The sequence below is a fragment of the Pholcus phalangioides genome, unplaced genomic scaffold, assembly GCF_987345545.1.
Source record: "Pholcus phalangioides strain wild (caught in Gottingen) unplaced genomic scaffold, Ppha-v1.0 ptg000011l_1, whole genome shotgun sequence".
In the NCBI taxonomy this organism is placed as follows: Eukaryota; Metazoa; Arthropoda; class Arachnida; order Araneae; family Pholcidae; genus Pholcus; species Pholcus phalangioides.
The window spans coordinates 61,503,389-61,515,797 of NW_028301604.1; the positions used below are offsets into that span (position 1 = coordinate 61,503,389).

At 31.8% G+C, this 12,409-nt stretch overlaps 1 protein-coding gene across 2 annotated transcripts in view; it reads right to left on the minus strand.

Moving 5' to 3' along the window:
• Positions 1 to 369: 369 nt before the first annotated feature.
• LOC149080666 (uncharacterized) overlaps positions 370 to 12,409 on the minus strand; it is an 84,626-nt gene continuing 72,586 nt past the window's right edge. For both annotated transcript variants that reach the window (XM_089239856.1, XM_089239854.1), the window contains exons 14-17: positions 10,454 to 10,573; positions 8,094 to 9,614; positions 7,573 to 7,637; positions 370 to 5,307 (exon numbers count right to left, since the gene is read on the minus strand). In XM_089239856.1, the coding sequence (XP_089095982.1) occupies positions 4,288 to 5,307; positions 7,573 to 7,637; positions 8,094 to 9,614; positions 10,454 to 10,573 (2,726 nt within the window). In that variant the 3' untranslated portion in view covers positions 370 to 4,287. The remainder of the gene's footprint in view (positions 5,308 to 7,572; positions 7,638 to 8,093; positions 9,615 to 10,453; positions 10,574 to 12,409) is intronic.

The following is a 12,409-nucleotide window of genomic DNA, read 5'->3' on the forward strand; positions in this document are numbered from 1 at the left end:
TTTTTTATTTTAGTTTGATAAGAATTGAATCTTTATAAGATTTAAATCTTATCAAAATAAAATGTGTCTATGTTTATGTTGAAGCTAATATAGGGAAAATTTTTCTATCTTTTTGCTGAACAGGGTACCTAATATTTTAATTTGTTCATCAATTAGGTACGAGCTTATTTATAGTTATAGATTATTGCTATGGATGAAGTAGAAGTTTTTATGTTAGAAGTTCTAGAACATTAAACTAAAATATTTGTGAAAACCTTCATTCTTAATCTACCACAAAAGAAATAAACAAGCAATACAAAAATAACTCAGCACATTACAATTTTTCAAACAAATGAGCAAGCAAAAGTTATAAATGATATATTTATTTGCTCTTTGAAATAATCTGTACAAAAGTAAGTTAGGCACAATTCCATTTTGTAAAAAAATAAAATTTCAAAAACATTTAAACACATTTTAAAGTTGAGAAAATACTGAATATTTTGCAGAAACTCAAACAGCTATCATTTCATTTGAAGGCACAGCCACTTCATCTCAGATTTAAAAAAAATGAAATAAAGGCGCAATGTTCAAAACATGTAACAATCAGATGAGATTTTTTTAACAAGTGTACAAAAAAGAAATAAAAAAACTTTGGCACATTTTTGTTTCAACACTGATTTATAACTATCCATCACATCAAATGTAAAACATCACAACAAACATATGTACATGCTTTAGTATATATGTATACATAATACAGTAATTATATTTGAACTCAAAACTTTGTGCATGTGAAATAACAAAATAACAAGATTTTATTTTTTAAAGCAGTGTTTCACATTGTATGTATCTTAAAAAAATGAATAAAAATCTTAAAAAATGAACAAAACAGAAATTATGTATGTACTTATATATTCACCTTTCAGTATCTTTGTATGAGCATTTTTTTTTTTATTTTATTTTACTGGAAATTGCAAATCAAAGTGTATGTAAAATTGATTCTAAAAATGCAGAAAAGTTTCAGTTAATAGTCCACTTCATTAAATGAAAATTATTTTGTATTTAACCATACTATCCACAAGATATTCTACTGCTAGCAAGAGGAGGGGAGAATTTTGGAGAATTGATGGATTTTAGTTACTACAGCAGAAGTGGATTTATAGGGCATGTTAAAGATGTGACTGCAATAGAGAGCAAAAGACTAAATCTGAAAAAACTGCTTTAAGTAATATAAAATACACATTGATTGACAAATAGTCCCCTGTAGCAGCATGCATGGGCATTTTAAAAAAAAAATATTGAAACTCATTGTCTGAAATCTGGAAGCTCATTGTTATAAAAAATAACAAAGTTTTGCCTGGTGAACAGACATATTGGGTGCTTCATAACAGGCAAAACATGCTTAATAAAGCTTTTGCACTTACAACAAAAGATTGGTTGCCATATTTTAAAATTCACTGCGCTATTGGAAAAAATGATACAATCGAAATCTAATTCTCTTTACTGGCCATAACGGTTGCAGATGGCTTTACAAGCAAACAGCCAAAATGGCCTTAGACCACAATGATAGGGGGTATGGTATATAAGAGGTTATTGTGAAAGGGTAGGTAGCGATGATTGACAACTCTGATCAGGGGCGGGAGTTTTACATCAAGAAAGACAAGTATAGACGCCTTATCATTTGGATTTCAAAAGCTCCACTCAAGTTTCAGAATGAAGCTCACTGTTGTTTGAAACAATACAATATAGGAACTGAATGGTGAAAAAGTATGTGGGTTAGGTGAGTAGTAAAAGTTTGGACGAGTTTATTTCAGAAAGCAAAAATAGGTTATTTTCACGGACTTCCCAGTAGCCTTCAAGAATTGGTAAAGGGTTAAAAGCAAGAAGAATAAAAAATATTTTCTCAGGAAACTGAATCATGAACAAAAACAGCAAACAGTACACAAAAAGACTGCAAGCATGTTCAAATTTAACTAACTATGATTTTTGCTTGAAGCCATAAAAATAATGTCATGTTAGAGTAATTATGAGTATTACATTATAAAATATATTCTAATTTTGCTGATATCCACAAACTTAAAAAAAATTGATCAACGTTTTTGAAATGAAAAATTTTGACACTACGAATAATATTTACATGAACATTGATGAGAATATGTTTTTGTTTTTTCTAAATCAAGAATAAATCTATAAAAAGTTTTGCAAACAAAAAAAAATGTATAAAATTTTCACAAGTAAGCAAATATTAATGTACAGTATTATGAATGAACATAATCATTCATTGTGAAATATCATATCATTACATTGTGAAATGTAGCACAAACTAATTTACAGGTAAACTCTAGAGGGAAAATTCAAACAGATAAGTTTTAGATACAGTTTCAAAGAAATTATGCAGTGTTTCCTAATTGGTGTACTATGGCACTATAGAGCATTATTTCTCAACTGCTCATTCAAATGTGAAAGCCAATTTTATAAAATATCTCTACTTTCTAAGCATTGGAATTCTTTTTCAAATTCAGGAGAAATCATTACTGTTATTATTGTGAATAATGTAGAGTGTATTCTTATTACACCTATAATTGATCAATTAATGATATCTATTCTTTCTTTATAAAAAGGAAAAGACTTTTATTGACTTTTTATGTTAATTATTTTCTTTAATATAATAACCACAGTGAAACCTTGCTACAATGATACTTGATATAATAATAAATCCCTCTACAACAATATTTTTTCAAATTGTATTTAGAATTACCTATAGCCTAATGTTAAACTCCTCTTGATACAATGATATTCTTTACTATGATAAATCCCTATAATAAATAAAAGTTTTGAAATAAAAATTTCAAAACTGCTACAACAATATATTTTATACTTTGCTTAAAATCATCTTCAATATATTTTTAAATTCCTTACCGTTTTTGTTCTTTCAAGGGTGTCTAATAGCAACAGTATTTTGCACTATCTACCCTTTAGAAGTGTTAACGAAGTTTCTGTGATTCAACTTTCTCTGTAAAGCACAAAAATGTTTTGCAGTAAACTACTTTACAGGGTGCAATAACAAACTGAATTTCATTCAACTAATCAATTACAATTTTTTGCTGTGAATAAACACTCATAAATGCATTTTATGGTGCTACTAAATAACGCCAATTCAGAAGAGATGAATATCAACATCATAAATTTGGTGGTGCCTGATAATATAATGCTACCTCTTGATATAAACATAACCTCTCTTCAACAACATATTTTCTTAGTACGCAGAGTATCATTATATCAAGGTGTCACTGCATATAAATAATAAACATACAATGAATATTGAAATTTATTCAATATATAAAACAGAAGTAACCAAGCCATTGTCTTTCAAAGGTGGAAAACCACTTATTTAGGGTATGTTGAGGTATTCTGAGCATACAGCACTTTTATGCAGAATTACACAAAAATAATTTCTATATCCATGCTTTTGACTGCTTTGCAGTTGACAATGTTACTAACAAAAAAATTGTCAAAGATGATCCTTTACCATTATTCTTTCTTTTGTTGATTATCAAAACATCAATAAGTAAATTAAATCAAAATATCAATATTAATAAAATATTACTGTGTTTATTGATCTTTCGACAGTAAAACCTGTCTAAGACAGACACTGTATGAGACAGAAACCTGTCTTGAACAGAATCAAAAGATAGTCCCATCAATGATTAGTGTGCACCTTTATAAAACAGAATATTATTTCAGTCTTTTGAAATTTCGTGTTGTACAAGTTTCACTGTATAAGATTTTATTGCCCTTGCTGTGAGATTTTTAATACATTTGTTCCTATGTTACATGTTCATCTAATCATTATTCATGTTATATTACATTTATGACTATATTTGTTTTGTTTTTCAATGTTTGATCTAAACAAATTGGTTAACAAATGGTATTAATTTGTATTTTGAGGAAAATTGATGTTCCCCTAAACTAGCGCAAAATAGTATTCTATTAGTTATTTCCATTTTCAAAACAGTGGCACTTATACTGAGATATGCACAAATTAAATGTGTTTGAAAAACAGTATCACAGTTTAGGAAATAATTGAATCTCTAAATTATAATAACTATATTTATGATACATATCTACAAATTTTTCATAAATACAGTATTTCTGAATGCTCAGAAAAATTTAAAAATTTCTGGCAATATATTTTCGGCATAGTATATTTTGATTTCATTACATGAATAGCAGTTTACAAGAGAATATTTCTTTGAGACAATTTGGTACCAGGTAAAAATGGCAAAAGAGTATCAGATTCATCAATCTTCATTTCTGAAACCTTGACATATAAAAAGCACAATCTGAACAATAAATGTTTGAAGAAATGGCAGATTTGTTATGACATAAGTTACATAAAACTCCTCCATCAGAATTACAAGAAATTACAGGGGACTTTTCATCAAAATTTGAGTGCGGGGATGAATAGTCTTGTAATTCCACACTATTTTCTCCAGTCTTTGAGCTAACCTCTTCTGGTGTATTTTGCATCATATGTTGTTTGTATACACGTTGCAACAGTGGATTTGGAAGGAAATCATTATCTTCATCACCTGCACAAGCAACTAATACTACTTTATCAGAAAAAGTTACACTTTTTTTAGGACTTCTCCTCCTCTTATCATGTTCCAATAATGATAAATCTATGCATTGAAATCGATTCACATCCAGATGTTTCATGTGAGCTCTGTCACCACGAATCAGTTCCAAACGTTGAATAGCAGTTTCATAATCTGGAGGCTTTTCTGGTCGTCGCACTTCTACCCTGGATGATACTTCAGAATGATTTGCACTCTGTACAGGATATGTTAAATCTTTCACACTAGACGAATTCATGTTTCTAGATGAAGCACCATTCACACCTATATGCAACACATTTGACAACTGTGCATCTGACAAGTGAGAACTATAAACATATACACTTGGGGAACTAGTTTGGGGTTTAACAGAACTAGTAGAGTTGTTATCTGGATTTGAGGAGAATACCTCTCTTTGAACAGTATTTCGTGGCTGTGAGCTAGTGCTACTTTCCACTTGATTGCAATTCGAAGCATCCTGGTTAAGAGCACAATTATGCTTTTCAGACACAGGATGAACAATATCATTTGAGACTGGAGTAGCTGCTTCACTCATTGGTGCATCTGAATGGGTGATTTTCTCAAATTTTGAAGTCAAATATCTTACTGAAGTATTATTCTGTTCAATGTCTTTGATATCTGAACCACCTTTTGGATGTCGATGAAACACTTGATCATCCACAGATAAATCTGAGGAACAGCTGTAAATATCCTGCAAAAAGATTAAACAATATTAATGCATATTTCACCATGAAACATTGTAAGTATGCTTAATATTATAAGTTACCCCAATAAGACAAAAATTGGTAATTAGCAGCAAAGTTAAATTAACTTTTGCCTAAAAACTATGAAGTTCTTCAGAATTTCAAATTAATGACAGTCAAATATTTTTCTTCATTTGGTTTTTTTTTTCATAGTCTGGACCTGATTTCCATATGGGCAACTGGGACATTTGATCAAGACCCCAAATTCAAACAACATAACGTATATTAACTAACCAGAGTTTTCCAAACTTATCCATCCTCTATTACCCCTTCTTGGAAAAATAATATTCTCAGTACCAACCTAGCTGAGCCACCCCATAATTTCCTATATTATGCATATCTCCTCGGTTTATTCCAGCCCCACCCCCTAAAAGGATGATGTCACCCACTCTGAGAGGCACTGGACTGACTGGCAGGCTAACCAAGCATCTTTGAGCCTAGCAATAGGGGCCCCAACTTTTTTTTTTTTTTGGAAAAAAATGAATGAAATATAGGATGTGAAATGTTACAATACCCCCCCTCAACCTTCCCTTGAAAATTCACTTTGCTTAATACTCATCCTTCCAAATATCTTCAGGGCAAAGTAGAACATTAATGCCATTATAAGCTTCAAAATGCCATTAAATATAGGAAAAGATAAAGTCTCTGTTTGCACATTGCAAGGGAGGGACTGAGATTTCAGTCCAACCTCATCTGACTAAAATTTAAAACTTGTTCTTCAGCTGCAGAAAGTTGCTGAGTGTAGAATCCTCTTCATCACGCTTTTAAAATGGAGTGAAAGAAATGGTATTCAAGTGAGATCTTTTTTGTCTTTTCCCTTTGTTTGCTGATTAGAGATGGGAACCTTCTGAAGGTTGCCTGTTGGCCTTTTGCTTTTTCATTCAGATGAAAATCGCCTGCATATAAGAATAAGTGTTAAATGGAATAAAATCTCCTGCCATATACTTTGGGTGGGAGTGAAGTAGGAGAGTTGAATAAAACTCTTAACTAAAAAATCTAGCTAAATGGAACAAATTCTCATTTGTCCTCCAAGCTATTCAAATCTTCTGAACAGTTTTATTTCCTACTTAATTGTTAAGAGAACAAAAGAAATGTTGATTGATGTTTCAACTTCAAAACCCATATCTGTAAAGCATAACTATAAGCTTTTGAGAAAGCTTATTCAAAACATTCTTTTGTGTGTGTCTCTGTTGCTACTTATTATAATTTCATTGATTCTCAACAAAAACGAAATATGTTTGGGAAAAGACAATCGGGAGAAAAGTTATTGCATAGACTGATTGTTTGAATTAGCCACAAGAGCCAATAATTAACTTTTAAAACTCTTTAAGCCATGTTTCTTATATGAGAGTTTTACATGAGAGTGGTACTTTTACATGTTTTTTACATGAGAGTGGTACTTTTACATGTTTTTTACATGAGAGTGGTACTTTTACATGTTTTTTACATGAGAGTGGTACTTTTACATGCTTTTTACGTGAGAGTGGTACTCTCTCTATATTTTCCTGCATGTAATCCGTAGACACACATAATATTAAAAAAACATTGGAATTCCTTAGTGTGGTTTATATACCACTGCATATTATCAGCAGTTTTTTTTTCCCTGAGAGGTTAGAATAGAAATAAATATTCAAAAAAATTAATGCGTAAAAATACAGCTTTATAAAAAATAATTGACATATAAATTTGAGTAGGAAAATCTACATTTCTTTCTCCAAAAGCATGACCAACATCTTCCATTCCTTAATATTTCATTATTGGTTGGTGCAATTAGCATATGCAGATTATACACCGCTGCTGGTTATACAATATTTTCTCTCAGAATAGTAAAATTTGTATCAGTGAATTATATGCAAGATTTTTTTGACAGATATAATTAATCAATAGGCAGGTCAAATTCACAAAAATATAACAACTAGCAAATAATCGAAATTGTCTATTGATAACTATATACAGTAAGACCTCTGTATAATGTTAACTACTTTTAATGTCCCACATCTATAACTTTATTCTTTGAATGCCCCTGCCAGCATAAACAGCAGGTTGATCTTACTTGTTATTAAGTCACCCCACCTTATGAAGTCATTTATATTTGGTCACCTGGTGTGACATTACACCGAGGTCTGACTGTATATAACCCCCCATTCCATATATAAATTAATCTTTATCAAGCAAATTCTACAATTCAGTTTTGAGCTACATTATCAACTTACATTTGTTCTTGGTCTGGAGGATGATGTATCTCTATTAATATCATCAGCAATTTTATCTCTGTTACCTAAAACAGAAGCAAAAACATAACTTGAGAAAAATGAATGTTTATTAAAAAATTTAGGACTAAATGATTCAATTATCAAAATTATTCTATAAATATTAAGTAATTCCAATAATTTAAAAAATGAAAAATTCTTAGCACCATAAAACATATATATAGCACCATCATGTATCATAAATATTTTTCATATATTTCTTACATTAGTACTTTTTAACCAATTTGGAATATTAATTTCGTGTGCAATAGAGATTTAGGAAGTATGTGATTAATCTAAAATAGTCTTTGTTAAGCTTATTCATGAACTATACTTCAATTTCATACTTGTAGATGTATAACACTGCAATAAATATTTCATCACAAGAGTTAAAAATTATATTTTCAGGAAACTTCCATAATCTAACACGGTTCTTTGAGATGTTTAACTACATAAAAATGAAACTGAAAGTAGTTGAAGCTTACCTGAGGAAAATTGATACATTGAAGGAATATCATTGATTTTCATTTCATGCCTTAGACGCTCTTCCTGTAGCTTTTTCTTTTGAATAAGTTCCTCTTGCTTTAATTGCAACTCTTTCAACCAAACAGCACTCCCTTTGGGAGGTTCTTGAGAATTATAGTTCGGTGCATTATTATTTTTCATTAATGAACAGTTCTGGGGAATACTGGAAATTGGTCCATTTGGAAAGCTTGAATTGAATTTCAAACTCGCTTGAGACTTTTGGAGATGTTCATCTTTGGGAGACTTAGAAAAACTGGAATGAAGAGATTTAAATGGTGGTACAAATTGTTTGGTGCTGGTATCTTTATTATGCGAAATGAATCTCTTATGAATCTCCCCATCTCCTCCAATTCCTGTAACTGGAGGAGGGGGCGGTTTGTAGGGAGGGGGTGTGTGTGTTCTTGAATTTTGCATATTTGAAGAATTTGTAGATTGAAGACATTGTTTCTGCCTTGAAATCCCATCTTTGCATGGATTTAAACTGGGTGCAGTATTTGGGTGAAATTCTAATTGTTTGTGTTTATTAACAACTTGAGGCATATCGTTTGAAACAAGCTTTTTTGATCTATCAGTTAACACTTTCAAAGATAGAGGTTTCTGTGAGATGTCACAATCATCATATGCACGTGAGAGACTGCTTGATTTATCTTGTCCTTCTCGCAGATCTGGCAGACTTCTATTCTTCCGTCTCATAAAGCCCCCTATGAGCTTTCTCCTTATCTTGTGTTGTTTTTTGGCTTGTTGATTTAATAACTGATTATTCTCTTCAGCAATATCTCCAACTATATCTTTACTTTGTTGTTGTGAAGGAGGCCCAGAATAAGTTCGATACAATGGACTCTTTTTACTGTGCTCCCATTCACTGGAATAATCACTAAGGTCTGAATCTTTGCTCGCATATTTTGTACTTGTTCGAGATTTTTTTCTGTATGATTTAGAAGAACCGCTTTCTGAACTACTGCTTCTGTTTTGAGATGCAGCACTATCACTATGAAAAGATTCACTCCCGTTATTTTTTTCTTGGTATAATTCATCTCTTGATTTACTACACTTTTCAGCAGAGGAATCCTCACTTGTTAGAGATTCAACAAAGGAAAGAAGACTGTTTTTCTTTTTCAAACTTTTCTTTGGAAGAGTAGCATATATTTCAATATTTTTCTCAGGAAAATCAGAAATATTTATCAAGTGTTTGTGAGGAGTACAAGATCTGCTGGTTTCACTAATTTGTGTGCAGTTATGCTTCAACTGTAAATCAAAGTTTCCTTTTCTGAGAGTACTTTGATCACCATGTTTATTTTCATGACTAGATTCATGGTACTGGTGGGATTTAGAAAGTTCTCTTGTTCGTTGTTGAGAAACAACATCTTTCAGTTTCTTTTGGAGATTACATGAACGAATGATGCACATACTATGTTTCAGTTTTGCCAATGAAAGAGAATGTGGGCTACTATATGGCACATCCATTGCTGATCGAGCTTTAGCTGAAATATAAAATAATGATGAACTTTAGAAATATTTGAGTTGTCAAAGAGGTTTTAAATGACTGTTTTTCAATTTTCTTACACAGATTTAAAAGCATATGCAGAATTTTTATGTTTTCTATGCATCATCACTAAATTGATATCAAAACAGGTTACTGAAGTGAAAGATAACTCATAACTAAGAATACTTAATAACCTTTTACGTGTTTTGGAACAAATATCTTTTGTATTTAATATTTGTATAATGTTATGACAAACCCAAAAAATGTATTTATCTTCTGGATTTTTTTTAAAGTTTTTTCAACTTTCAAACATTAAGTGTTGAATAACTTCACACACACACAAAAATGTAAATAATATTTTGCTGAAGATACACTACTGTTTTTAAGTTTTGTCTCTTCATTTAGCATCACATTTTTTAAATGAAAGACCTAGCTATCAATCTGCTCATCATTCCCATCTCGATATGTGTAAATTCTTAACCAAATTGTGCAGTTTAAAAAGATACTGATATATTTGACAATAAATGTTTCAATACATAAAGAATTTTTTTTTTGGGTTGGGGTGATGATGTTAATTTATATACTAATCGGATTATAGTAAATTATTATAACAAATTTAAAATAATTGTTTTTGACAACAAAATTAAAGAATTTCAAAAAATTCTAACTAATGCTTTTGTTTTGTTTTTTTTGAGGACTTTAACAAAATGCTGTTTATACTCCTATTGAAACCGACTGCCATTTAAGAAAAAATATGTGAATTAATCATATGCAATTCAGTCAGTCAGTCAGTCAGAGAGAGAGAGAGAGAGAGATCATTGTTCAAATGATACTTACCAGCAGCACTATCACTTAAAAGAGCTGCCATGGAAATATCTCCTATATTTTCTCTTTCAACTGACTTAGCAAGAAATATATCAGCTTCTGTGCACAGTTTTTCACACTCATCTCTAAAGCCTGAAAGAAATGGAAAAAAAAGTTCTAACTTGATTCAATATAAACAATACTGGTATCCCTCATATTATGACATCTTATTTCACGCATGGTTTTGATGCATGAACACCATTGCTTGTTAAAGCTGATTCAAACTATTACAAGCAGTGATTTCGCAACTCATTTTAGAGAGTATCATGGTGCCCACATGAGGGATGCAAACACCTATATTGGCCATTTTAGAGAGACAAAGTGCATTTTAATACAACCAAAACTATTAGATTGTTTTACTAATTTACCCAAATTGTTTTTAACCCCAAACACATACAGCCTTCCTCATTCAACACATGGATCAGTGTGTTATCATGATTTTCAAGAGTCATTATCTCTACATCTCTTTCTTGCAGCTGGTTGATGCTACCGACAGCAAAGATAAAATTCCATAGAAAGAATTTTGGTGTTACAATTGTATGATATAGAGATCACAATTGACAGCATTGAGAGGCAAAGACCGAAATTTATCGGCTCTGCAGAAAGCAAGTTTGTAGTTTTGCCTAGAGTTTCAGATAATAATAATTTAGATTAACTATTCTAACAAACATTTGCTACTGGAATAATAAAAAACAGATAAAAAAAATAAAAAAAAGTTTAATTTCATCATGGAAAGCCTATATGCTCATAACCTCATAATAATATCATATTACTCTGCTAAAGTTAAATTTTGTTTTGGAATTTTGACAATTTACACAATACCAGATATCCAATTTGAAAAATCCAGTAATAAATCTTTTTCTTCATGTATTAATTTTCTTTTCATGAGATAAACAGCTACTCTCAAAGTCAGGGCCACAACTAGATACTTTGTCAGCCGGGGCAAACCAGCATTTTTGCACCCCTTGCCATGTAGAAGAAGCAGTTAAAGGGTTAATTCAGTGCCCCTACTGGTCCAGCGCGCAAGCCCAGGGCACTAGACCCGCCTGCTCCCCCCTAGTTGCTGCCCTGCTCAAAGTTATGTTTTTCATAATGGTCAAATGATATAGAACCTTAAATCATACAAACTAATACCCTGAACAGAAGCTTTTATGTATGAGTATGCTGACAAAGATATTAAGGTAGATAATGTACAAATATATTTACCGTATTTTAAGGTGCATAAGGAACACCTTGCTAAAAATAGGAGGGTTTCTTATACATGGGTACTATAGGATATGATTTGAAGTAAGATATCTGGGAACCTTTATAAGAAGTCAGCTATGCTGGTGCTAGACCAGTTTGGGGTACACTTGATAAAACAAAGACATTGGCAAAAAAAATCTGAAATCCAATTGGCAGTCATTCCTGGTGGCCTCACAAGCCAATTTCGACCTCTAAATGTCAGTATCAACAAACTCTTCAAGGCACTAATGAGGGAGGAATAGAGCAAATGGAAGAAAGATGTTGACTCCAACCTAACACCAACGAGAAAAGTCAGGAAGCCAACAATTAGTGAAGTTTGCAGCTGAGTGAAGAAGTCAGGGAATGGTGTTAAGAAAGAAGCAATTATAAAAGGTGCCGCTTAAGCAACAACATGGGTGGTACTGAGGATAATGCAATTTACAATGCGAGTGACTCTGGCGTAGGTGCCAGAACCTAGGGACTGAGGCCATTTGAGAGCCCCAAATAAACTTTGTAAGGGAGGCTTAGCCCCCCCCCCCCCAATAATTTTTGAAAACACATTGCGATGCACCCTCGCTCTCCTGTATACGCACTTGAGTCCCATATAAATGGGACTACCAGCAACTTTCAGCACCCCCAATGTTTTCTTCATATCGGTGCCTCTGGACTCTGGTGATGATAATGAACTAGTTGATGTAGCTGATT